At 39.4% G+C, this 27,412-nt stretch overlaps 4 protein-coding genes across 5 annotated transcripts; 1 reads left to right on the forward strand and 3 right to left on the reverse strand.

The window, feature by feature from the left end:
- Positions 1-7: 7 nt before the first annotated feature.
- Positions 8-8,154, reverse strand: fbxo25 (F-box protein 25). Its single transcript, XM_079572338.1, has 11 exons — positions 8,060-8,154; positions 7,646-7,769; positions 3,447-3,550; positions 3,213-3,259; positions 3,045-3,137; positions 2,855-2,948; positions 2,201-2,385; positions 1,945-2,127; positions 1,634-1,777; positions 1,481-1,507; positions 8-703 (listed from the first exon to the last, which is right to left on the reverse strand). Exons 2-11 carry the CDS (start codon positions 7,756-7,758, stop codon positions 617-619), a joined length of 1,077 nt encoding a protein of 358 aa, XP_079428464.1. The 5' UTR covers positions 7,759-7,769; positions 8,060-8,154; the 3' UTR covers positions 8-616.
- A 1,536-nt stretch (positions 8,155-9,690) lies between these two features.
- Positions 9,691-11,189, reverse strand: fam110c (family with sequence similarity 110 member C). The gene has a single exon (XM_079572179.1). It carries the CDS (start codon positions 10,894-10,896, stop codon positions 9,946-9,948), a length of 951 nt encoding a protein of 316 aa, XP_079428305.1. The 5' UTR covers positions 10,897-11,189; the 3' UTR covers positions 9,691-9,945.
- A 5,056-nt stretch (positions 11,190-16,245) lies between these two features.
- On the forward strand, positions 16,246-22,121 carry acp1 (acid phosphatase 1). Of its 2 annotated transcripts, none has more exons than XM_079572183.1 (6): positions 16,246-16,340; positions 16,808-16,881; positions 17,210-17,323; positions 19,949-20,010; positions 20,492-20,597; positions 21,955-22,121. In XM_079572183.1, the coding sequence occupies exons 1-6, from the start codon at positions 16,298-16,300 to the stop codon at positions 22,030-22,032; spliced, it is 477 nt and encodes a 158-aa protein (XP_079428309.1). In that variant the 5' UTR covers positions 16,246-16,297; the 3' UTR covers positions 22,033-22,121. The 2 variants fall into 2 exon arrangements, with proteins under 2 accessions (XP_079428309.1, XP_079428308.1); XM_079572182.1 differs by lacking the exon at positions 17,210-17,323 and adding an exon at positions 17,042-17,155 and having other exon boundaries at positions 16,284-16,340.
- Positions 22,122-22,400: 279 nt separating this feature from the next.
- alkal2a (ALK and LTK ligand 2a) lies at positions 22,401-24,250 on the reverse strand. Its single transcript, XM_079572042.1, has 5 exons — positions 23,885-24,250; positions 23,639-23,689; positions 23,471-23,554; positions 23,307-23,377; positions 22,401-23,046 (listed from the first exon to the last, which is right to left on the reverse strand). The coding sequence occupies exons 1-4, from the start codon at positions 24,168-24,170 to the stop codon at positions 23,313-23,315; spliced, it is 486 nt and encodes a 161-aa protein (XP_079428168.1). The 5' UTR covers positions 24,171-24,250; the 3' UTR covers positions 22,401-23,046; positions 23,307-23,312.
- Positions 24,251-27,412: the final 3,162 nt, after the last annotated feature.

Below are 27,412 nucleotides of genomic sequence, written 5' to 3' on the forward strand. Positions count from 1 at the left end.
ACTTCCTGTGAAATAGTCACAATAGCACCCGATAGACCACCACGACATGGGAGCGTCGAAGGAAGATTACAAAAGTTTAAGAAAAGGATATAAAAGCGGTATCTTTCATAAATAGCATTTATACATTTCCCTGTCTGTTACCTGGTAAATATAAAAACCTGTACAGTTGTTTTCAGTTTGACATTATTTTCTTAATGTGACTTCACAAAGCTGACATCACAAGGACAAAATTTACAGTAAGTACATCATATTAACAGACACATGCGTTTGTATAACCACAAACACTACAGTAACAATTCAACTTTACTTCCATAATCACTTACGTAAACCATCATATTAGAACATGCTTAGTCCTTATTTTACATACGACTTCCTCCAAAACAATACTGCGTCTAGACAGCCTTATCCCTCTGCATGTGCGTTTTGAAGCAGTAAACAATTTTAATAACTTTTATAACATTAAAAACTTGTATCTTTTTCATAATAACAAGTGAAATAAGGACACAAAATTACCATTGCTTGAAGCCCTTTGTATTTGACTACATAGGAAAAGTCCCATCCGCACTTTTGGTTGGTTTTGAGGGGTGGCCGTGGCTGGGACAGACACTGAGGGTTACTACTGGAAGAGTTCTATAAAGTCCTGTGGGGAGATGGGCATGAGGCACTTGTCAGGATCGATGGCTGTGCAGGGGTGTCCCCAGTCCTGTCACAGACACACAAGCTGTAAATAAAGCATCTTTGTCTCCTCTTCAGAACCACTTTCTGAGTGTAGTCCAATAACACTACACAAGGGTTTTTGGTTGTTTACTTATTCTTAACGTATGTCCTATTATAGTCTTGGGATTGGATCACCTTTTTGAGCTTCTAACATGCTCATTGTGTTTTTGTTTCATTCCTACATGTTTGTTTGGGTTATCCTGAGTATTCTGTTGATCACCTTCTCAAGAACTCAAACCACCTAAAAATACCAATGTTGGATATTTTTGATTATTTTCATTTTCATTTTATTTATTACTTGATTGCACATTTCCTGTGTATTTCGCACCCTCCTGAGTGTTTCTTAAGATCTGATGGAACAAGGGAATTTCTCCATGTGAGCTCAATAAAGTCTTGTCTTATCTCAGTGTAGTGGTGTGATTTTAGATGTAATAACTTACACTGGTAGTTGTTTTGTGATTTATTGTGAAACGTGTTAGTGGTGTTGTTTTGAAAACCCTCACTGGAATAATTGTTAAATCATTCATTTCGTTTTTGTTAATGAGGCAACAATGCTCCACTGCTTTCAAAGTGAATCAAATATGGTCTTGAATTCAATGCGCCTACTGTGTAAGCATAGGCTACTAAGGCTACTACTATAAACCTGATTTCTATTTATGAAGCAACTTAGAGCCAACACAAGAGAAGGCGGCAGGACAAACAATTTTCAGCACAAACACACATGAGATATAGTCAACACAGAAATGTAGAGTAAACCAAGTACCTTGAAGATTAATGCCAGATGTAGATCCTAAAGAATAAGAGAAGTCAGAAGGAAAGGAAAGAAACCACACCAAAGAAAGTGTTAAACAGGATCCAAAGAGAAACTCAAGTATTTTGTAAATATATCAATAAATAATAAAAAGGGAAGGTTTACCTGCCAGAAAAGGATGTGACAGTGCTTGCAGAAGTGTAAAGTGTCTCCATATTGCTCTTTCAAAGGGTAATGTTTCTTTAATGTGAAGTACATCAGCTTCCAGTCCACATTGTCACTCTTGGTCAAAACCAAGTTCCTATGAAACTACAGAAACACTGTATTAACATGGATATAGTCTCTGGTTTAAGAGCCAATGTTGACCAGTGGGGAAATATAGGAGGGCCCACACATGAGCGCTCAAACTTCAAACAATCCTGCCCTCTAGTGGTAAAAAACTTGAAACACATTAAATCTTTTTTCAGTTCCCTCACCTCTTTGTCGGAGAAGTGAAAGTAACAGAGCTTTTTCCAGAGGATCTTGTCCTCACTGAGGTAGTGCAGATTAGGCATGGCCTGACCCAGATTGATGATGTCACAGGCATCAGATAGTTTACACATGATTTTGTTCTGCATGTGAATGGGCAGGTCACTTAAGGACATGCCATTGCACAGATGCTGAGGAGAACAATAAAATGAATGTTAAGACTATTAATTAAACACACATCCACAGACTTGAGTTCACACAGACCTTTGGGATCTGCAGGTTGTTGAGCTGTTCCTGCCACTTCAGAATGGTCTCTAATCGGGAGAGCCAGATGTTGATGTTTCCCACGAGGATCACTCTCCCCACGTGAACTGTCAAACTGTGCAGCGTAGAGACCAAGTCCTGGAGAATGTCTTTGACAAGACGAGGGTTGTAGCAGTCATCAAGCACTAGAGGGCACACCAAATATTGTTATTGTGATGGAAAAATATTTAAAACAAAATTAGAACTTTGATCATTGGTTTACTCATTTAGTTAAATACAGTATCAATCAATTAAATCAGTCAATTAAAACATAATAATACACAGACTGCCGCCCTATGGCCAGAGATGAAACAATCAACTTTGTTTATCGAGCTTTGTGTGAAAATGGAGCAGGGACAAGCAAGGCTTGTATAATTCCTCTGCTCCAGCACACAGTCCCAGCCATTACAGTTAATTCAAACAAAAATATCTAGTTTCAGGTGTCTTTGATCGTCTTCAATACTTCTGCCTAAAGTCTTTACATTGTCTGGCAAAGACTTCTTCCTACCAGTAACACAGGGGTCCAGTTGCTTTTTCTGAGCCATGTGCTGTTTAACGAAGCTGTCTGGCTGCTTATGACCTGGAGCTAAACAAAGGCTAAATTCAGACACTCACCTTTTTGTACAATCTTTTCAAGTACATTGAAGTAATTCTTTTGAGCAGCTCCACTTAAAGATGAAAGGTTATACTTGGCTATTAGCTGAAAAAGCTATAAGAAAAAAGTAATTAGATTAATACTTAAAAATAATACTTACAAAAAATGCATGTGCACACCCTACAAAATTAATGACTAATGATGGCCTACTTTTGCAACATAGTTGAATCTTCGTAAATCCTGAACAGCCGTAGAAAAATCGAGACGGTTGAGGGCTTCCCCAAGTGTGCTGTAGCCTTGTCTCTGTAAAAACAAAGGGGAAATTCAATTAGTCCATTATCAATCTACAAATGCTATTTTTGCTGCAGCTTTGCTTACTTCTTTTGTGCCGACTTTATGCACATATATCCACTTGTCTTTCACAACTTAGAGAAAACACAACGAGAAGTATGAGATTAGTATTCAGTGCAGGAATACCAAAGGCATTTGTGTAAAGTAAGTGTCAGTTCTTATGTTTACTCCTGCACACAGTATCCTCAAAACATGGGGAAAAAATATCTTTATTGCACCTAGCTTCAGCATGAGGAATGTCTGTCGCTATGGGGCACTCACACAGGGACTTGGTGTTGTTGTTGTAGAGGTCCTTTTGCCTCTTGTCATTGCTCAGGTCGCAAACGTCTTCAACAAACATGTTCTCTTTGTTGTCACTGCACAGTCTGGACACAAAACATGCAATTTTGTTACTTCAATAGCCGCCTATTAGCAGAGGCAAGAATATAGCAAGGCCAAAATGCAAGCTGAAACAAACTGGACAAGTTTGGGCCCTTCGTAGCACGGTGGATTCGTTTGATGTTCAGTTCAAAGTATTATATTACAGACAATGTGGGAACTTTTTGTCAGACGTATAAAACAGTTTCATTAAATACACAACTAGCCACTCTTTTTTCCTTTTTTTTTTACGACAACTGTGTGGGGAAAAAAAACGGTTTCAAGAGATTATTTTTAGCCTTCAATCTGAGGACGTCTTACTGGAAAACACAAAAACTAAAGAAAATGACTTGTCCTAAAGGTATGGGGCACATGCATGCACAAGCCCTGGGCAATGTTGTGACAAGTTTAGCCAGTTAAGCTGGTAAACCACACATGGCGTCCTGTCGCTGGGTCACCTGCTGGAGCCTGTGATTAAACCAGGTAGAAAGACCGGCTTCTTCCTGTGCTCCAGACGAGACCCTCACACCTCTAGACAATAGGGCCCAAATGGCCCGTCTCCTCAACATGACAAAGATCTCCTTCTGTTTCCAAACGCCACCTTGAAGCAGTACCATGCAAAGCGCCTTTTGGTGGCCTGCATTGACATCTCCAACTGCATTACCATTTCTTTGTGTTTCTGTGCTTCCCTTGTTGTGTGTCTTTGGTGTGCTCACCTATAAAAGGTGATGCCAAAGCTAACTCGGGGAGAGCTTACCATGAACTCGCGTTATGTGTAACCCTCTCCGCAATGCATTGTGTAATAAACTTCACATCTTGACCAGACGAACATCTCTTAAGCTTGATTAAGCAAGAAAATCCACAACAGCAAGCTAAGAAGAGAGCACACACAACTTCACTTGTTGCATCAGCACTACACAGGTACTGCCTAAATTATTCATCTAACGTATCAACATTATGGTAACATTAACATTTAATACTTTAACGCAGAAATAATATTATATTGCGCCATAAACATGGTGGTGGTGACTTTGTACTGTATGTAGCCACAGATACCTTCGAGGTGGTCTGACAAAAGCCCGGCTACACACATCAGCACTCACAGACTCTCTGACCGTCAAAAAACAACCACTAACACACCATTCACCCAAGCTGCCTGGAATGGCTCCCTCCCTGTTTGCCTTTAACATTTATAGGTGGAATGGCCACCTTTTGCATTTAACAGGATGCACACTTATTTGACTATCCTTAGTGGGCCTTCTATAAGTAGGACTGCAATATTAATCACAAAGGTTGCAAATCACAAAGGCTTCATTGTCTAAGTATTAGACAATATAATGTTGTTTCCAGAGAACAAAATGCCTGTCCCCATGGGGTCTTCTAAACATATACTTAAGACGAGGGCTGCACAATTTAGGAAAACATATAAGATTACTGATCTTGTTCTATCCTCACCAACCTAATCCAACCGTTAATCTGAGATTGAGTCTGACATTACAATGGAATCCTTGTAGTGGGCCAAGAGTCCAAGGGAAAACTCATTCATACACCAATGTACGCAGACACTGGAGGCAAGGTGGGTGAAGTGTCCTGCCCAAGGACACGACGACAGTGTACACCTTCAGCTGGGATTCGAACCCCCAACTTTACGATCATGAGACGACCCACTCTACCATCTGTTGCCCCCTATTCTTGTGGCCCATACATAACCTCCAATACCTCTCTAAAAATCTGTGAAGGAGCAGGTTCCTGAAAGTAATTTAAATTCCTTCTTTTATATCTAAGAACATTTGTTCATGAGACTTCACGCATTATTGGGCTTTATAAACTCAAAGGTAATCCCATTTATTTGTTCCATTACAGAGAAATGCACATAAAAGGTAGCACTTTGGTCTTAACCAGTAATAGGTTTGCAGAATGCATGAAAAACTTCAGTTCAATGATAAGGTGTAAGGATTTGCTGCAATAAATAAGAAACGCACAGACGAGGATCAGCACACGATAACCTGCCCATCACAGGTGGTTTGCAGCTGCACGCAAAAAGTTTCAAGGCTATTTGTATTTTATGCTATTAAACACAACAACAACCAACCCTTTAATTATTTGAAGGAAGAATGCAGGAAGCGTTCAATGTTTGCTTCCCTTCCTTCAAGTCCTTTAAGATTTTTTTTTCCAGTGTAGAGTGTGGTAAAAACTGTCTCTCCTCCTCTGGCCCCTTAATCTGGAACATGCTTCAGCAAAATCTGAAGGTGTCCTGTCCGGTCACAGCAAGAATTTCAAACCTTTACTGAAAGGCTTGGAATATTAGACACACAGGGAATTGTTTTCAGTGAAACAAGTGCTCAGTACTTTTTTGTCACCAAATGTAATTCATTTGTTAAATGGCTATAATAACTAATCATTTACTTACTAATCGATTATTTAAAATTTGAAAATGTTGTCAACTTTAAGAAATCAAATTATAGTTCAGGGACACTATATTATGTCTATGGAAAAAAGTAAAAGTTAGGTGTTGTTTCTGATTTTGATCTACATTATTATTATACATTTTATTATTATATACATTATATTTTAATACATGCTTCTGTACAATGTTGTAACCAATGCTTCTTACGATTCAGACAAAAGGCCACAATTGTTTGCTGGCATGAGATGTTTCTTTCTGTAACACTGCGTGCCAGTCCAGTTCCTTTATAATGGGCCCCTTTCTTCTAGCAACCAGCCTGGCAATACTATGTGCAGCCATAGCATGAAGTCACTGGACTTTGACGAAATGTTGAATAGAAGCCAATGGTTATTGGACAGAGTGACATCATTGGTTGCTCTCATCTGATCCCTTGTGTTTGTGAGAGGCAACATATAGACCTCATTTGTGTTTGACTTTACTTGATCCAGAAGGCTGACCATGTCTGTCGCCCTGTGGTGGTGCCTGGACTAGTGATACACAGGTGTGAGTCAGGTTATAGGTGCCCAAGCTGACCACGCCTGGGAACAACACGCCAGTATATGACTCGTGTGACGGAGGCGATAGTCTGAACCATATATGGTAATAAGATAATAGCTCTTTATAAAAGAAAACAAAAACGCTTTTTTACAATGTCATACTGAATTTTGTAATTATGACTTTGATTTTAGTTTATTAACACCATGCAAAAAAGTCAAAAGATTTCTGAGGTAAAAAACAAACATGAGAAGTTAAAAAAGAGAACCAATGCAGAAAGTGAACCAACCAGTCTACAAACAAGAAAAACAAAAAAGGCACTCATCCTCCAACATAATAAATCTCTATTTACATTTACAAAGCCTGAACTACAAACTAGCTTCTAGGAGGAACCAGTATCTTAGGAAACAGGTATTAAAAGTATCCTTAAGCCATGAATAGTGGTGTTGGTATGATCTACTGCTCTAACAGCAGACAATGATAAGAACCACTCAACAAGCACAATCAACGTTTCAGTGCACACACATGGACACATGGATGTCTAGTGCAGCTAAATAAAAGATGTCTAATCACACCCATTCCATGCTTCTATTCTTGTACTTGATGACCAGTGCACATATCTGATAATGCAAATGATGTGCAAATAATTTACCTGAATGAGTGAGGTGATGTCATGTAAATTTTCACTTGATTTGAAAGCCTGATCATTTGAGTGCTTCTCTATCTGTTTCCATGGACTCTAAATAGCAACAGCTTTTTATGAGGGACCCACTTCACCCCGATGATCACAGTTTAGGCCTTTGAAGTTCATGCAAAGGGAAATAAAACAGCTGAGCCAAAATGTTGTTTTTAATTTATGCAATAGCTCCCAATACATCTGCAATAGCATACTTCCCCTTATACAGACTGCACAATGACTTATAACAATGAAAACATTATCTTCAATTCAACTTCCAACACCAATGGAAAACTATGCTTTTGTGGAACTTGCGGTCTGTAGATACATTTTTAATTGATCTCACTGGCACAACGTTCTTCATGTTTCTCTCCTAGACACAAACCAATGGTTGCACTACTTTTCACCTGAGGGGTCTAAATGCACGTTCAGGTGAGACCTACCTGCAGGTCACAAAAACAAACAAAGGGAGAGGGGTGTGCTTACTCTGGAAAGTCCATGTCGTTTTCCTGCCCGTACAAGACGCTCCTCTTCCAGCCACTGTCCGTCTTCTCCCAGCACCATCCCGGAGACCTCCAGTCCTTGCCCAAGAAAGGCATTTTGACAGATTCTGTGTAGTTTTTGTATAAAAGGATGGAGAGGTTGAGATTACAGTACAGCCTAGTTTCCAAATATTGCCCATCTTTACATTTGTTTTATACACTGTATTGTAAAAACATAATCATCCATTGTTAATGACGTGTTAAATAATCTTAATGGACAATTGACGCTATTAAAAACACGCCGATTAGAGACAATTGCAGAGAGTGACAGCTGAGTAAACACGAATAGATGAGAAAAAAATATAATTGTTGCTCATAAACAACCAGAAATCCTTTTTATAAAACCTATCGAACCAACCTTTGACAGGTAGTAGTCTCCCTTATCGTACCTTTTCTGTCTTCTGCTGCTGCGTTGAAAATAATCACGGAAGTAAACACAGCGCAGAGAGTACCACGCCCCCTCCGTGTTCTGATTGGTTAAAAAATCCTGTTGCTACCCAACATGACGCCGCTCATTGGACCACAGACCTGTCAATCAACTTTCTCATTATAATCCCGTCTGTTTTGTTGGGCGCTTTCGATTACACGTGACAGAGACTACGCACATGTACTTATGTTTTGATTTTGAAATGGGGGATGGGAGAGTGTGCACGGGACGGTTGTGAATGATGCTACTATCAAGATGGTGGGTATAACACACGTAGGAGCACACACGTAACTATATTTTACTGGCCCTTTTGTCTGGGTCAGTGTTACACTAGCCTCCGATGTCGTGCATTAATAATTGACCGGATGTCTTTAGTTCTACTGGCTGTAGCTGGGCCAGTACCGAGCCTAAATTTGTGGTAACATGTGATACTGAAAAAAATATGTGTACGCATTTAGTTCTACTTTCTTATCTCTTGTATGTTGTCTTAGATTTGTAGCACTGTCTGTCGTTCTGGTATTAACTCTAGACCTACACCAACATTGTCTACATATTTTTTAGCTAATAATAATAATAATAATAATAATAATAATAATAATAATAATAATAATAATAATAATAAAAATGTCTAAACAGAATATAATTTATTTTTGCTCGTCACGACACAAAACAGTATGTTATTCAAGTAGGCTTCTCCTGCACTGGCGCCTCTCTAAAAACAGGTAATATACTGCAAACTTATAATACAATGCGCTGTTTATAATATGCTGCCCCCTCTTGGTGGTTAGTTGCAACTAACAGTAGAACTGCATTTCATTGTTTGGGTATCACACATTAAAGTGTATCACATCAATTCATTCAAAGTGTCTGTAACAATACTTCATTATAAAACATGTTCAGAGACATAGGCTCAAAGCAGTCACAAGAGTAGTTCATAATTCATAACCATTTCGTAATTAGTCTTTTTTACAAATCCAGTTGTTTTGATGTATCCTTTTTTGAGTCTTAATCAACTGACTGACTGAGAAACAACATTGTTTTATTTCTTGTTTTACACAAATAGTTTGTCTTTAGCAAAGAACAAATGCATACAATAACAAATAACCTATAGCCTAAGTAAGTACGATATGTTCATAATTATGACCATTTATTGTTTCTGTGCATTTGTCTGTCTCTTTTTAATCACAAACTGATAGTAACATAATAACACAACCCAGGAGCGCAGCGAAAAATGCACGTCTGAACTTGTCTTGCTTGTGTTATGGGCTCAATTTAAGGGAGTGCCTTAACATGTTTATCAAAGTAGAAAACAGTTTTCAGTACAAAAATGTTTACTCTATTGTGGAAATAGCACAGACAGGGTGTGAGTCTATGACAGTCTGTCGACAATAATGTCCCTTGTTCTTCTTAAGCTCAGGTTGCAGTGGTTGAGTTTGATCAAAAGGTTAGTTCAGGGAAAGAGACAAAAAGAGAAAGCCACTGTGGAAGTAGACGACAAAGAGCGAATTAAGTGAAAGATGAGAGGCTGTGGTTAGACAGCCATTATTACAACACATTATTAGACCTATTTTGTTTTGTAGGGATTGCACGAGTGTAATTTAAACCATTACCCAAATGCCAAGTTTGTGGACAGATATTTCTTTTCCAGAAAGGGGTGGGATATTTATTGCGCAATGACTACAAGAAGTGTCCTACCATCAAAATCCATATACCACATTGTAGCTCTTTATAACCTCATTTTATGTTATCTATGAGAGACCAGATAAATTAATGGGGTGAGGTTGCAATAGTTTCAGGCTGTTTTGATGAGTGTTTTTCTAATGAACATCAAGGTCTCTAAGTTTCTTCCCTCTCTCTGTTGCATTCCTGCAGCTATATAGCCATTTAATAATCCTTGCATTTCTCTCTATGACAGAGGTCTCCTGTCGAATCTTCCCATGCACCTCGTCCTCCTGCAGGCCATCGCTGTCCCCGCTGCTCTTGGAAAAGCCATCGTCCGATGTGCTGGATGTGCTGATGCTTCTGACGTGTAACTCTATCTCCTCTGAGTGCACTGAGAAGTTCTCCTTCCCCACAGACGCGATAACGTCGCCATCCAGCCCGCAATATTTGAAAAAAGCATCAAAGTCTGCAAAGTTTTTAGAGTACCTTGAGCTGATGTCGGAATGAGATCGGCTCACTCCTCTGCCCGATCTTCTGAATTCTTCTGTAGCGTTTGGAACAGTGAGCAAACTTGTATTTTCTTGATCGTTTTCTGTAGCCACGCCGTTCTGGTCTTCCTGTGGAGGTGCTACACTCACTGTACATTCCTGTGCTCTGCCCTCAGGTGTGGGAATTTGCTCCTTGCACTGTAACTTTCGCAAAAGGTGATGCCGTCGCTTGTTGGCTGAAGCTTTTAATAAATCACATTTCTGTCTGTATAGGAGGAGAGAATCTGGGCGTTTTTTGGAGCTCGATCTTCTTACCTCTTCTGGAGACAGACTTGGCACAGAACCACTGCTGATTGTCAATGTTAGGTCACTCTCAAGCCTTCCCTTCAAGCTGCGGTTAGACGACCCTTTGCTGCTCACAGACACAGACCCGATAGAGATCACCGGTTCCTGGGTCGAGCTGATGACTTTCTGGCTTTTGACGTACTTTGGCTTACTCCTCGCAAGCCGCTCCACTGCGCTCAACCCAGCTTTATTCTCATTCTCCAACTCCATTTGCTTGCGAAGATAGTCGGGACCGCGTTCCAGGATCTTTGAAGGGGCACTAGAAGTCTCCATTGTTTCAAAACACACATATACCGGAAAAAAAAAGCTCTATTTCTTCTGGCTTCTTCACAGCAGAAGAAAGGATGAGGATTCCACGCAAGCCCGCTTCTTGCCTGAGCACGCTTTGAGACAGTACAATTCACCTTGTCTATTCAAACACACTCCTCGTTACCCCACCCATCGAGCTCTGGTTTAGCCAAACACAAGCTCGTTCAAAGTACACCTGATAGCATCAAGTCTGAACGGTGAAAGCCGACACTTCTAGGGAAGTTTCCTGCCTGAGACATGTGGCCTGTCATACCTGTTGTTGCTCAATACAGTATACAACATTAAACTATACAGTGGGGAAAAAAAGTATTTGGTCAGTTTCACATAGACATTCTATTGGATTTTGGCCAAATACTTTTTTTCCCCACTGTATAGACAAATAATTGACGCACTGGCCTGACTAACTGTTTCTTTGAAGGAGGCTTGGCATTTAGATCACACCATTCAGTTTTCGAATTACTCACCATTTTTTGTCATAAAAAGAGTTGAGAAATCTGGCTCAAAATCAAGGCAAGAATGTGACGTTGAGGCAAAGTAGAAATCCACAGCTGACCACAACACTAAATTTTAAATTAAATTAATTTCCCAGAAGCCCTGAAATATTTATGATTTGGTTTGGGCTAAAAGGTGCAACTGTTTAGTGTGTGTGTGTGTGTGTGTGTGTGTGCGCGTGTTCTTGTACTTACGACACTGTGAGGACCAGTCTGAGTTTTTAACCAACAGAGTGAGGACATTTTTGTAAAGTGAGGACATTGTGTGAATCTGTCAGATGATTTGGAAAAGCATTTCGAAAGGGGAAGAAAGGGGAGTAAACTGAGCTGAATACATATTACTAGCTCTACCTGGTGAGCCATATTCTCAGAGCTACCCAGGTCAGGTTTATTCACAGCATCACCAGAGGTTGAAAAAAAAAAATCATACATATCTGTTAAATTAACAATAACAATGTGGCGTTTATTGCTTTCTGTTTATATTCTTCAAGAAAAACAGTTGAAATACTTTTCACAAAATGTTTTTAGTTCTAACTTGACTCCATAATGATGATGATAATTGCTGGAGCAAGGGAATTAACTGAACTCCCTCTTCATCACGACGCCTCATTTTCGATTTGCTACAGTTCTAATCTGAGTCCAACCAAACGTCATTGTTTTCAGCCAACAGACATATTGATATGACTGAATATGATATTTTGTACTTCCTTTTTGTTTGCACTTGGGGGTGTGAAATGGTCAAACACATCAGGTTGCATTTCCTAAGCTGACAGTCTCGAACATCACAACAGCCCTTTAAAAGATAGGGGGCAGCACTGTGATGTCTGTGAAAAGCCACGACTTTTATACCAGCTGCATTTGTGTTGTTTTGTTTGGTACAGAACTAGGGCAAGCAGTTAGGAAATAATCTTCATACTCCTTTGTTAACAAATGGGTAATGATTGATAATAATTTAATAGGTTTATTCACATGGACAAATAGCAGTCTATTCACACCCTTCCTCCACACCCCAAAAAACATGTTTCAATAAATGTAGTAATTTATTTTTACTGAAAACACAGACCTTCTCTAACATAACAAATTACACATATTATAATAGAGTTAATTCAACAATAATTACGGTGTTTTTACTCAATGTACCAACAACTATTGGCTTCATCAAGTCACTTGAGACACATTGATCATAATAAACTTAAAATTAAAGACTAAGATAGCAGTGATTTATTGTGTTATTTGTGGACTGATAAAACATGTCTGCTGTTTGACTAGTGTTTAATAGAAAACATCACACATTGCATCGGGTCAGTGAAATCTCTATGTTTCCAAGCGTTTCTTGTTGTTGAAGCCATTTGCATAACACATGTTAACAGCACACTTTATTTTTTTTCCCCGTTGATGCCTTAGCTGTGAATGCTTCATAACTTCTTAATCCTGGTTTACTGAGATCTGTGGTTATTATTATCACTTAGTGTAGAGTCCAGGTAAACACATTGCTGACGCCATAACACTTCAGACAGAGCCCCGCTGGGTATTCACGCTTTATTTAATCCCCTCTTATCCACTTCATTAGAAAAATATATTCCCACACTTAATGAGATTTAGCATTGTGTTTTTACTTGGTCATTGACAGCAATTACTGGCCATCTTCAAGACATGAATGAAAGCTAATTAAAAATGGCTTGCAAATTGTCAAATAGAATTGCACAAGGCATCTTTTGCTTGTTTGAGTTATGTAAAATGACTTGTAATGAGTATTTATGCATGCACAGCTAATAGGCAGCAATGTAAGGTCATCACACAGCCAGTCTCCATATTGCAAAAGGATAACACTGTAACACAAACAATGATAAATACTGACATGGCTTTTCCTCATTTCCTAAAACATTAATTAAGACATTTCTGCAAAAAAGAACTGCACAGACATGGATTAACCATAAAAGGAAATCAAACAAAGCCATAAAATTCAGAGTGTTCAAATGGGATTAAGGGATTTTACCAGCGGGTTTTAAACAGATGTGTCCGTAACAATAAGCAGAAATAAACAGTGAGTGATGACAAGATATACTGTGATATTAATGTGAATATGGCTTTTTAATTTACGTGCGGTAATCCCCCTGTTACTGCAAATATAGGCTGGAGTCGTAATTCCAACACTCAAAGGCTGATTGTTGTGTAAAATGAAACCAGACCATGCATGTACTGTGGACCACACGACATTTTAAACCCAAAATTGTGATGGAGTGTGACATGAGAAATAAACCAGGCACACACACAAAACCAAGCTTGGAGTAATTTGTTGCTGCATTTGAGGAAATAAAGACGTCTTAGTGTTTCTGAGATGTCACTATGCTGTGTCATAAAGTAAGGGTACGCAATGTCATGCCTGTAGGTCAAATCCGGCCCACCAGTATATCCTGTGACCCAACAGATCATTTTAGGACTAGTTATTGCACAAGACTAGAAAGACAGAAACTGCTGTTAAAATGCTTCAAAAATACTGAAAGAAACGGGGAGAACTCTCTTTAGTATATGAGAAACAGCATTACTATTTGAATTCATCTTTTGAAGGAATAAAAATCTTCCTGCAACCAGTTTGACTACACTTGCCACAATGCTTGGATGTGGAGTCAGCATTTGCATTGAATTGATTGATAAATTAGATATATGCAAAAGCACAAACAAACATACCTTGATCGGAGGAATCTCTGATGTGACGTCAGATGTGAATGTATTAAACATACTGCATGGTTCTTACAAGCCCTAAGGTTAGCAAGCTATGAAAAAGCAAACAAAAAGTTTATTCATGATTTGTTCAATAAACAAGTAAGGCTGTTGTTTATCAGCATGAAATGAGGCAAATTTGTGTACACAGTAATGAGTGGGCTTACAGATAGTGATGAAAAGCTGCATTTAGTAAGTTTTATTGGTTGCTTTAGTTTTTTCCCCCTAAAGTAAAGCAGATCTTTTAGAACAGTTAAGCCAGTTGAGAGAGACTGTTGGAGCAAAACAAATGCCCCGAAATAGAGGCCTTTTCGAAAAGAAATACCACCTCACAGTTAAAATCCTTTTTATTTGCCCCGTCGGGGATAAGTGCCAAACTGCCAAAATGAGACAGTCTAGTGCAGTGGTTCTCAACTGGTGGGTCAGGACCCAAAAGTTGGTCGCGGCATTGTTTACAGTGGGTTGCAAGCCTTTCCCCGAAAACATTTCCTTTAATATTAATGCACAGTAAACGTCTAAGATCTCCATTTTAGTCTGTTAAAATGACTGTTATCGGGTTGTTTTGATCATAATTCATAAGTCGTATTTGGGACGCAGTATGCAGCATTATCCGTTATATTTATTCACTTACAAACCAGACCATAAAAAATACTATAATGTTCAATAGGGTCATTCACGACTCCAAACACTCCAAACACAGAATAAGTTCTGCTTTAAGAGCATTGCAAGGTCCTGTCAACATTGTCTTTCAAGACACTAATTACATTAGCTCTCTTTCGTACAGGCTTTGTCCATCCCAGATGAAGGTTCTTGAGTCATCATCTGTACTCACAAACAGATGATGTTCAGATAATGACTCAAAAACCTTCATCTGGAATAATTACATTTCTGTTCAACCATTGCAGAAGAGAGTAAACGTAACAAGAAGATGATTTTTTAAGCACTGGTGTTAACAGATTTGATGATGATGTTCTATATGAGACCACTGTTCCCATCATAACAGTGCATAACAGTTACAGCCATTGTGTTTTCTTGCCTGACTAATACGCTTTCCTTGCAAGTTCAAAAAAGGTAGGCTATAGCTAATCTGTGGAAGGCACTAGCACTTTGTGAGTAAAGGTGAAGTGAAAAAGACCTTTGAAGAATGTTATACAACATGTTATTTTTATCACACTGGATGCCCGGATCTGTATTTTCCTCCATGACTAAGTAAATTGAAAGGCTTTAGTCTATAAATAGAAAACACAACTGATGAGGTTTCTCTATAGAATTTGAACTGAGGCCCTTAAGCCATTTGCTAAAGCTGTGCTCTGACACCTTACATCATGTGAATGCAAGGGCAAGGTTTTTCAAGCTGCTGAGAAACATTAAAGCTACAAAGTGACATTTGACAACCTGTTTTTCATGGTAATAAATGTAAAAAATATCTTCTTTGTCTTCTTAGTGACATGCATTTTATTATGTTTATGCTTATTTGATAAGGGTGACCAGACGTCTCTTTACCCAGGAGAGTCTAAGATTTGAGCCCCCTGTCTTTTGTCCCTGTGAATTTATGCAAAACCTTTGATTTGTCCCAGTTTTACACAATCAATGTTCCACCTATGTCCTGTTTTTGACCAGTGTCATGCCCAAAGTAGCGCTTTATACCTGAAACATAAATGACATGTGTGCATGTGTGCTTCAATCACAAGGTTTCCATTGCGACTCAATTAAAAAGCTCAAAAGTCACAGTAGTATGACAGTATCACCTCAATACTGATTGGTTCATTTGATTGACAATAGCACCTTAACCAATAGCCTTTTACTGTGTTACCGTTCATCGTTGGGGAAAAACAAACTTTTAAAAAAGAGTACTCTGCAGTATAATGGCCAAACACAACAAGTGGAATTGTTAATTGGTTAATGCAGCGACTGAGTCACCCTGAATCCCTACTGCAAGTTTGTATCAAAACCACGTTAATAATAAACATGGTATCAAAAAATGTATAAAAGTGTCTGTCAACTACACAGGCTGTACTACACTGACTTTACTATCCATAGAAATAAAAAGGAGAAGCTTGATTTCTGTGGTACTATCGCCTTCCATTTTTTTTTTCTTCAGGCGCTAATTGGCCGCCTCATGAGAAGTTCTTCAGGACCCCTGTCAGAGCATCATGGCGGCCTCTAATGCCAAGTCGGTCTTGTTCGTTTGTTTGGGTAAGGGTTTTTTCTTATTTGTCTGGCAGGCCTTCTGTATTTACTAATGTAAGGATTACTACTTACTATTGTGTAAAATTATACCTAATAGTTATAGTACAGTTTCCCTTTGCTGCTTTAGTTTGTCATCAAATGAATGACAGGTGCGAAAGGATCGGATGCTAGTAAACACAGGCATCCTTAAGACTGTTTTCTTCAAGCTAAAAGTTATAATGATTTATGAGTAATTAGTTCGTGTTAATTAAACAAAGGTGTACGTATCCTTTCGTAGATTTGATTAATTCCCGACAAAGGCATTTCTACTCCCAATAGAGGTCATGGACCTTGCGCAATTCTCAGATCTTTCTCCACTAATAAGTAACATATTTACGGTGTGTGAAATATATGCTCTTTTGTTCACGTCCGTGTTGCAAGTGTGTGGTTGTAAAGTGATGGCTAAAATTCTTCTTTTTTCTTCTTTTTTTTAGGGAATATATGCCGATCCCCAATTGCAGAAGCCGTCTTCCAGAAGATGGCAACAGATGCTGGAGTGGTTGACAAGGTGTGATCCTTATTTTTATTCTAAACCAGTAATATTGTTACTTTGGACCCTTACTGCACTCTAAAAGTTATTATTTTTTTTGTTAATCATAATGCTACTTTATTTGTTGAATTGCAAGCATCTTACCTTTTGATTGTTCCACATGCTCTCCTTTGTCTAGTGGAGAATAGACAGTGCTGCCACCTCTACATATGAGATAGGAAGCTCTCCTGATCACCGTGGGCAGGCCTGCATGACACGGCATGATGTGCCCATGAGGCACATAGCCAGGCAGGTACGATTTCTGACTCCCCAGTAGCTAGCCCCTTTTTGTTTTATGTTGTTGCAGTGGGTGATAGACAGTGGTGCTACTTCTGACTGGAATACAGGGAGCTCCCCAGATGACCGAGGACTGGCTTGTCTAAGGAAACATGGCATTGAGACCAGCCACAGGGCGCGACAGGTACAGCCTCGTGTCCTGTGGGTTGTCACAAAAGGTGGAATTTGCTCTGCAGATACAGGTGCATTGTACAACTTTTTTTGTGGAAAAAAAAGTTGATATTTGTGCGTATTTGACCTTGTAGTGACCCAGCGGCTGTATGAGTGGCGCTCCAGAATCAGTTGTTTTGTAGGTTTTCTGGTCCTGCAGCATCATAGAGACTGTGATGGAAAGTAAAAGCCCCCTTGCTGACCAATCAGACAGCCGCTGGTCACTACAAGCTCAAATACACACAAATATTAACATACAAACATTTTCCACATAAAATGTTGCATAGTGCACCTTTTTAAAGATGAAACCTGCCAAGCTGACACCCTCAACATGGTGAAATATTTTTTAAATGTTGCACTATTCTCAATATCAGTGTCAGTTTTCATTGATTTTTCCAGTCTCGAAATTGAACTTCACACATGTGTCCCTGAACCTGTCAAGTAACGTTTCTGTTGTTGTACAGCTGTTTCCTCTTTCACACGCACTTTCTTGCTGATATTAAATGATTAAATTACTGTTCATTTCATTAGTCTGCGCGTGCCTGTTTTTAGTATGGGTGTTTATCAGAAGCTACACATCTGTTCCCTCAATAAACAATAATTAGTCTCTCTGTAACCATAATACAACATGTGTTTTGTAGGTGGGAAAATCTTTTACAGGAATGCTGTGACACTATTGAAAAACAATTTTTATTTATGGTATTGAAAAAAGATCCATTGTGCAATACATATCACCTTGCTGCATGCGTTTTGAATCCTGAACAAACCTGAAATTACACCAAGATGTCTATGTAAAGCATTGAGACCTTATGCACTGCTGGCATTTTTCCACTGTATTACACCTTCTCCTATAGTGCCCTAAAGTTTCGCTGTGAAGATTGAGTTGTTTTTACCGAGTGTGTAAAATTCACCTTCCCTGTGATAATCCATACTGGTTTACACCTTAGTCGAATCTCTTTAAAGTTCAAGTCAAGTTAGGTCCAACCAAGTCCACCTCATGAGCTCAAATAATCGTGTGTGTTCTTTCTGTCTATTTCCAATAGTTTGTATGCATGGCTGAGCATTCAATCTGTCCAATTTGAGAGGGCTTTTTGACATTATTAACCTCTACAAATATGTTTACTGCATATTTGCTTTAATAATCTAAAACATTTGTGAAGTGTCTTAAGACCTTAGCGGAAATCATAGCCAGGATATTTTATCATTGAGTTGATACTTGAAGAATGAGAATTACTTGTTGCAGCCAAAATACCTTCATCTCCCTAATCACGTTAATTGCGCTCGTCATTGGTTTGATGCTTCACAGATAAGCTGTTCAAGATGTATTCTAACAATTTGACACAAACGTTTTAATCATAGCAAGTGTGCAGATCATTTATAAGTTAATCGTCCAAACAGGTGATTCTGACTGCCTGGATCCACATCTGGTCAAATGCAAAGGACACATATCCAGGGACAAAAAGAAAGGACAACTTAACTTCAACCAGCTTAAGATGCACTGTCCGTAAAGGCTCTCAGTTGTCTTGGAATTATCCGTTGTTGCAGAGATTTCCAAATATTGTCAACTGGACTGGGTTGGTTGTGTTTTAGGACGTTTCATCCCTATCTTCCCTCCTTGCTCCCCTTGTCGTTATTTGAAAATCCCTACTACAATCAAGCATTACTGTACCTTTGTGATTTGCTCTGGCTTTTAACTCCTGTTCAGAATTGTAAGTTTATAATGCATGCACTGTTTGGCCCCATTGGACCCCATTTTAATATAATTTACGTGTTATAGTTTATGACTTTTCTCTGTTTATTTACAATGACAAAGACATTTCTCTGGGCTGCATAAGTGTGTCTCCTCCACAACATCAGTTGGCTATTGAAGAACTAGAACAAAATATACTGTATTAATTCACTGTTGACCGAGGAGCCCTTGGTGATGATTGGAGATTAGGAGAGATTTTGTGGGAACTCCGGGAAAACTTGGCTTCATAATCCTCATGTAATATGAATGAGCGGTACGTGTGAACATCTGGATCAATGTACCGTTTTTGTACTTTTTATGCTATTCCCTTCTACTAGCCCTTGTATCCTCCTTCATTCCTATAAATTGATATCGAAAACATTCTCAGAACTAATGGGTTCCTGCCTATTTACACTGCCGTTAAATCATCACAAACCGCACAATCGGGATGACTGCTTTCTTTATTCAGCTTCTCTCCTTCCAGATGCGAAGATTATGACCATTGGTTGTTTGCGGGTTTTAGAATGTGATGATGTCACACTACCAAGTGGGGGGCAGGAGCCAGTTGCTCCTATTAACTGCATTATTCTTTCAAAAGAAGTATCTAAAAAGAAAACGTATGAATGACAAAATAATATCATTAATATCATTGACTTGGTCTATGTTCTCTCTGTGCAACACCAAAAATCTCCTAAAAAACAAAATAATTTTACCTGCCCCCCACTTGCATAAATGTTATAGGCCTTTAGAACGATGTGATGTCACCTGAAAAACAGCAATAGGCTCCCACTGTATTTTCAGTATTTGATTTCACACCAGACTCTGGATCCCGGCTTCTTAACACTTGTTTTGTCCTGCGTTTCCCCTCAGGTGACCAAGGAGGATTTCCAAACCTTTGAGTATATTCTGTGTATGGACGAGAGCAATTTGAGGCAAGTATTTAGCTGTGTTCACTATTCATCTTATTTCTTGTCATAGCAGTTCTATTTTATCTATTACACAGACCAAACCCACGGCAAGTAACATTTAAGTAAAACTAACGTATAGGTGAATGCCTCTGTTTAATGAGCAATATCCTTCCTTAAGCTCTTTCCAAGGTCAGGGGGGAGGGATATTTTTTGCTACTTTGAACGTTTAAGGATCATTTTGAGATCACATGCCCATAGCAGATCTTGATCTGTAAGCAGCTTACCGAGTTCCTTAGATGCCTCGTCTTTGCTCTTTGGGCAGTTTTTCTCTCACACAAGTTGACTAGAGTGGGAAATCACATCTCTCTTAAGACAAAAGAGGACACAGCCCATTTTATTTCCTTTTGAATAAAGTGTAGAGTTGTTTTCCCCCCACACAAGCACATCGGCCTATCAGACAATTTAGTATATATGTATTGAATGATGTCTTGTGTGTTGCTCATAGTGATCTGAAAAAGAAGGCCAACTCTGTGAAAAATGCCACTGCCAAGATTGAGCTTCTTGGTTCATATGACCCTCAAAAGCAGCTGATCATCAAAGATCCATATTATGTAAGTATGAGAGTGAAGGTATTTCTGACTAGTTTTTTATGCTATAACTGAGCATGATTTGTGTATGTAAGGCTTTCCCGGTGAAGAATAACAACACAGATTATGAACCGTTTTAAATAGAAATGGCAAAGTGTTCAAAAGTCGATAATAAATGTACAAGCAACAAAAAATGTTTTTGATTAACATAATAGCATGTTAAGAGACTAGTTTAGTATCTGTTCTGTTTTGAAACTTTTTGATTAAAATACATTTATTCGGAATTAGTTTAATTAATTTGTAGTCAGTTCCATCACTTTTATTCATGTCCTTTCCAAAAGTTTCAAATCATTTGGACAATGGTTGCTGACTGTTTTAATAGTATTTGAAAAAAGGTGGTTGTAATGAGGTTAGCCAGAGAAGAGCAAAGGTGAGTTTGAGGGTGGTTTGTGAGGCTGGAGGAGGTGTCAAATTGAAATGGTCCGTATGTTAAATAGGTGTCTAATCTTATATGTCATAATTTACTGGCAAAATCTGTGCATGCCCCAGAATTCAAGACTGTGTTTGATTTTGTGGATTAATGAGTGAAAACAGGCACCATAGTATTAGTGATGTGGCGTTAGGAAGCTGTGGTAAGACCGCAGGATATGTGACTGAAGTCAGTCATATTAATTTGTCTCAGACTTTGGCATAAAACAATGTGTGACATTCAGCCTGAGTGAGTCTGTCAGCCCTTGGTTGGCCAGATGAAGAGGTGAACAAATGTTCTTTACAGTCAGTGTGGTTGGGGGACTGTGAAGCATATAGGATACTTGGCAGCCTGGAATTCTCTGGAGCCTCATGGAAACGGTTGCTGTCAACATTTAGAGATAATCAGATTCTTTGCCCTGTGGGGCAAGTAGTCGGAGGGTCAATAAAATATCAAAGAAGCATGACTAAAGCAGCATCCTCTAGAACTGTGATCAGATCCTACTGAAACCAGAGTCTTTGGGTCGTTAAAACATTGTTCTATCTGCTTATTACACTCTATTTAACTTGTTGCTGCATTTGAAAATCCTTAGAAACAAATTCCTTCAAATCCATGTAAAACTCGTAATTCTGCTGTCAAGCTGTGCAGTAGTTGTAAAAGGCAGCTGTGATTGTGGCCGTTTTTATGGATTGTTGTGTGTATTGAACATGAAGTTGATTAAATTTTATGAATTTATTACAGTGTGTAGAGATGAGTTAAAGGTCTTCAGCTGCCCACCCAGGCCTTTTTTTAGAAGAGATTTTTTCAGTGCAGTGAAATATTCTCATGTATTTTGTGAAACGAGGTTCTTTTTGTCAAGGCAAGTTATTTCAGGACAAGCTTGACTCAAAACTTTTTTTTCTTTTTTTTTAGGGCAGTGACAAAGACTTTGAAACGGTGTACGAACAGTGTGTTCGATGCTGCAAAGCCTTCCTGGACACGAACTCTTGATCTGAACAGCTTTGTGACTACAAAGTGTGTCATCTACAAGCATTTAATGTAGATAAAATAAGAGGATCCACTTTGTGCTCTCTAAATGGTTTGATCTTGCTATCCAAATTTGTGTAACTGATCCAATTAAATATTCGTTCAACATATTTTTGATCTTGATTTGTCATTCCTTTCTATTTATGGATCTTAACAAATTGCTGCATATGGGCCGTTAACGTCTATTACCAGGCTAAGAATAACAATTGCATTAAGTACTACCCACTTGGGAAACACTACAACATCACTGTTATTTGTAACAATCTTATAATTTATTTAAATATAAGTTTGGCTTTTTAAGACACATTTGATAAATGCCAGTCATTTGATTTACAATATGTAAATAATAATTTATCTTGGTTTAAATGGTCAGGCCCTGTTGTTTATATACAGTGTGAACCTCATATAAATATAGACTTTACCGGCATTACCAAGATCCACAGGTCTGGGACGTAAAACTGTCCTCTTTAGCTTCTCTGAAGACGTCAAAGAATAGAATTTAAAAAAAGCAAAAGTATGTGTTAATAAATTAAGAATTTCATTCCTTAATTGTTTCTGCAGTATGACTGACTGTTTTTGCACACTCAACAGCCAACCCACACCTCAAACAATTTCGATGATGCTCTTTTCTCATGGTGAGCAAAATGAAAATATGCATTCCCTTTTTTGTGTTACGAATGTCTTTTTGGATGGCAGCACAACAGCAGCACTGCGGTCTTTGTCTTCCACGTGGTCATTGCCCCATCTGAGTCTTAGTTAGGTGATGTTGGAAGCTTCCATGTGATCACGACCGACCAATGAGACGCGCAGAGAGCACAAACTGTGGCAGTAATCCTTGTCCTTGACAGACTCTTCAGGAGCCAAAGTGGAACCTACAATCAGTCAGGGATGGAGAGACTGTATTGTGGGTTGCCCTCTTCTTGCAGTCCAAGGCACTTCATTACAAAAAGTTTGCTTTCTCCTGGACAACCTCCTATCCTGCAACAGAGAAGTAAAACAACTCAGCTGAAATTGAGAACTTGGCTGAATCTCGCAAACTCTGTCCAGGAACTAATGGCGTAATGAAAGTTGATTTTGATCATATTTTATTTGTGAGGTGCATGTTGGTGCACAGTAAATCATTGTCTGAGAGAAACATAATGATTTCAATCTGAACTCAACATGACTGATCATTCATGATCCATGTTCTGTTTTAATGGACTGGTAATGCATAAATATGTCAGAAATATGCTGACTACCTTGTGCTACCCCTCCACACACTGCGGGCTGCCAGCCAGCCTTGTGAGAAGTCGTGCACATCTTTTATAATCTGAAGAATAGAGAAGAAAAACAAATGCAATTGGCAGCAGTTCTTAATTGTAGCTGTTGAAAGACAAAATTGAGGAGTTGTTTTTTGGCTTACATGCTGGTATTGTGCAGTCTCTCGTTTGATGGTAAAGTCTGTACGCGTGCTTTCTGCACTTGTGACTGAAGTAGAGCGGGCCGCCTGAGAGAAGAAGAGCAACACAATTAGACCCGCTTTAACACATCAGCCTTAAGTAGGCAGTCATTGACTTGAAAGGACTCTCACCTGTGTGGTGCTGGATGAATTTTTCCTTCTTTTTGGAAGTTCGAGGAAACACTAAAAACAAAAACAAAAAAACATTAGTGATCTTCCAGGCAGTTCCTATGTTTTTTTTTAAATCATTTTCAATGGATACGTGGAAAAAAATATTGTATCGGTTCAATCTGGCATCAATGTGGTTCTTTCCAAACAATAGAGCAACTCACAATCTGAACGCGTGCACATATCTACACCTCACTGTAAACTACTCACCCGCCACCAGCTCCCCCCGGTCCGTTCTGGAACTCCGTAAATCCCGCGCCTCCAGAGCTGCAACTCTGCTTCGATATGAGAACGGTACATCTACGCGGGCACTGCCACGGACCCTGCTCTCATCCACGTGCCTCACCGCCTCCGCCATCCGCCTGAAGTCTTCCCTCTCCTTGTGCTGCGCGTACCCCGTCGGCGAGGCTGCTGAGGGCGCGCACACGCTGCGGCCCGTTAATGCGCACAAGAGGAGCACTAGTCCCGTGGCAAAGTGCTTGCGCGGTCCACACATAGCTCCCGGCAAGACAGTGTAGCCGAAGTAAACTCCTTTTATTTGTCTGAATTCACTGAACGATGCGTCCCAATACCTGCAACAAGAAAAATAAAAGTCTTTAGAAATGAGGTAAGGCTTTGAGGAAAACTCTTTTCCCTAAACTGGCTTTGGATCATTCGGTCACAGGACCCACGCAATTAGCCTAATATGAGTAGTTCTTAAAGCTCCCGTAACACTTTGTCTTTCATTGTAGTTTTCTAAAGTTTGTGTCAAGGCAGAGAAAGTAGCAGATCGGGGAGAATTTGAGAAAGTTTGACTCTCACCGAAAGATCACTGTAGTGGAATATGAACCTACCTTTTTAAAAAGTCCAAATGTTGAAAGCGTCCAGCCAGAGCATTCGGTAAACAGGAGAAAGTGTCCAGTGTTGAAGCACGAGCCCAGATGCAAACTGTGAAGTGACAGACAAGTATATCTTCTGAATGATGGCAGTGCGTAAAGTCTGTTCTCGTGTGCCGCCTCCAGCCCGCTGCGCGTCCTGTGCCCCCTACAAGTGCCGCTCACTTTTTATTACACTGCAGCGATGATGACCTGTCCCACGAGGCTTACGCATCTCCTTTTACAAAAATATGACACATTATTTGCGAGACTTGCTCCTGCTCCCGCCGCTGCTCAAAGTCTGACTATCACTTTACCGCTGTGTCTTTTTTCTTCTGGAGCCTCCTCCTCCTCCTCTTCTTTTACTCCATTTGTTTGTGCGATTACAGGAAACGTTTCTCCGGCTAATACTTCCAGGGAAATTTCCACTTTGCTACTATGCAGACGGCAGCAGCATCTTCTGCGCTAAATAAGACTCCCGCATCCTCCTCGCAACTTCATAATGAGCCACTACCCGGGTACTGGGTCCAATTATGGCTCTATACGACAACCGTTTACGCACAACACTGGCGAATATCCTTCAGTAGCCCAGGTTATGGTCAGGCGCTCCACAGAAAGACCCGTGGTTCACACAGGGATTGTAGATTTGTGCCGTTGATTCAGCTCCCCGCTTGTCAGGGCGGGTACTTGGGCCCCCTCTCCGCCTCCCCACCCCGAAAAGTGATTCGCAGCTTGTGGACAACTTTGAAAAACAAAAATGCTAAGTAAAATAAATGTCAATTTGCACCATATGAATCTAACACGCTAACCAAAAACATAGACATGTAATGAAACATCATTACATTTGGCCTGCCCAAGATGTTTATATATAAGCCTACACCTGTGTTTCTTCTTAACACTGGCCTATGAGCTAATGAGCTTATTTTCTGTCAGAACTGTCAAATACCAGTGTCTCAGGGTTCTACCAATTGACAAAACAGAGGTTATTAGGCTATAGTTACTCTGTGTATTTCAAACTAAAAAGTTACACTTGCTCTTTCTGTGAAGCAGATGTTTCTGCAAGGCTCTGTGAGAATACCGTGCAATTGAGGAATGTAAAATTATAACTTAAACGGATCCATTTGTACCTTGATGACTTTAAGAGAGCAACACATGCTATTTATTTATTTATTTATTTACTACAATGTTCATCATAGTTTTTTGTTTGATTGTAGCACTTCTAATGCACTGAATGACTTTGTACCCTTTAATAAAGTATAACTTAACTTAAACCAGTGGTATGAGAAAGAATGTCACTTACCAGTCATGATCATGTTGCCCATGTGCAGAGCCCATGTGGTTGTAACTTGGACACACTGGAATAGTTCAACACATCTTTATTTCTTCTTATTTCCGTGAATGGCTGTCAAAGTGAATGTTGTCATTTGCTCGTGTGTGTCTGTGTGTGTTTGTGTGTGTGTTGTTCCTCCAGGACGTCGGTCCAAACTAAACATTCCACTTTCCAAAGGTGTTATTTGAGGGCACAGGGTGAACTTCGCCTGGGGCAGGTCTTTTACCACATAAACCTATTCATTAATCAACAATGCTAGAAATATTTTCATCTGACAGAATCAAACGGAAAAACCTCTTGGAGGAAAATGTAGAGTGTAATGAGTACAGGGGGCCGATAAAATTTGGCTCTGGATGTGACCATTCAAACTGTGTGCAAATAGGAAACGAGCGCATTCTTGGACTTGCGCTCTTATCTCCTTACATACGATATTAGAGCCATATTTCTTGACCTAGGAATCCTGTTCTTGTACCGTAATTTAATTTATATTTTGTTTCCTTGAATACACATGACTGATGTTTGAGAGGCAGCCAGCAACTGTGGCCAGTCTTTAATTTGAATACATTGTGAGTGATTACATATGGAATAACTAAACAAACCATAATATTGATGATAATGATAATAATAATAATAATAATAATGTTATAATAATATAATAATAAAGTTTCTCAAAGCGCCACACTGTAGTCATTCATTCACACCATACTCAGTGGTGGTAAGCTACTATTGTAGCCACTGCTGCCCCTTGTGGTAGACTGACGGAAGCGAGGCTGCCAATCTGCGCCATCGGTCCCTCCGACCACAACAAACTCACACTCTCATTCATTCTGGCCTATTGTACATGTTTTTTTGTGGTAGGGGAAACTGGAGTACCCTGAGGAAACTGGGTTTAGTACGCCCCTCAGGCCGGGGTACTAAACCGGGGACTGCTAACCCCTGCGCCACCGTGCCGCCCATTTTCTGCACATCATGCACAATGTTTAATGTTCATGAGGTTATGGCACAAGTAACCAGTTCCAAGTGTAATCCAGTACAGTATTATCAAGATTTAGTAGGTAGTCCGCGTGGCCCGAGCCAAAATAAAATGTGTTTCTCATCTTGTCCGGCTGCAGAAAAGAGGCAGTGGGTGAAAACTTTACATCAGTGTGAAAAGCCTGAAGCGGCAGCCCTCATGCAAGAAGGAAACATTCGCTCGTCCTGCATGATAATCACAGTCAGTATAAAGTTGGTCAGAACTGACAATCTTAAATGTATTTATTTTTACAGTATACACAAAACTATTCAAGCTTAAGTGTAAAGATCTTGCTAATTATTTTTCAATTCAAATAGCTTTATTGTTAATTCATATTTTCATATCACATGTAAAACCAGTCCAAAAAAAATTCTCAAACCGATTTGTTCTAAAAAACAAGTTGACACTATATACAGAGCAATGTCAAATAAATAAGTCCATGATGGGGCAGCAGAGGGGGGTACAGCCTGGTGGATGAAGCTGTCCTTCAGACAGTCGGACCTTTCACTGAGACTCTGCGGTCTTCTCCCTGAGGCAGGACA

This window comes from Gobius niger (genome assembly GCF_951799975.1).
Source record: "Gobius niger genome assembly, chromosome: 15".
NCBI classification, from domain to species: domain Eukaryota; kingdom Metazoa; phylum Chordata; class Actinopteri; order Gobiiformes; family Gobiidae; genus Gobius; species Gobius niger.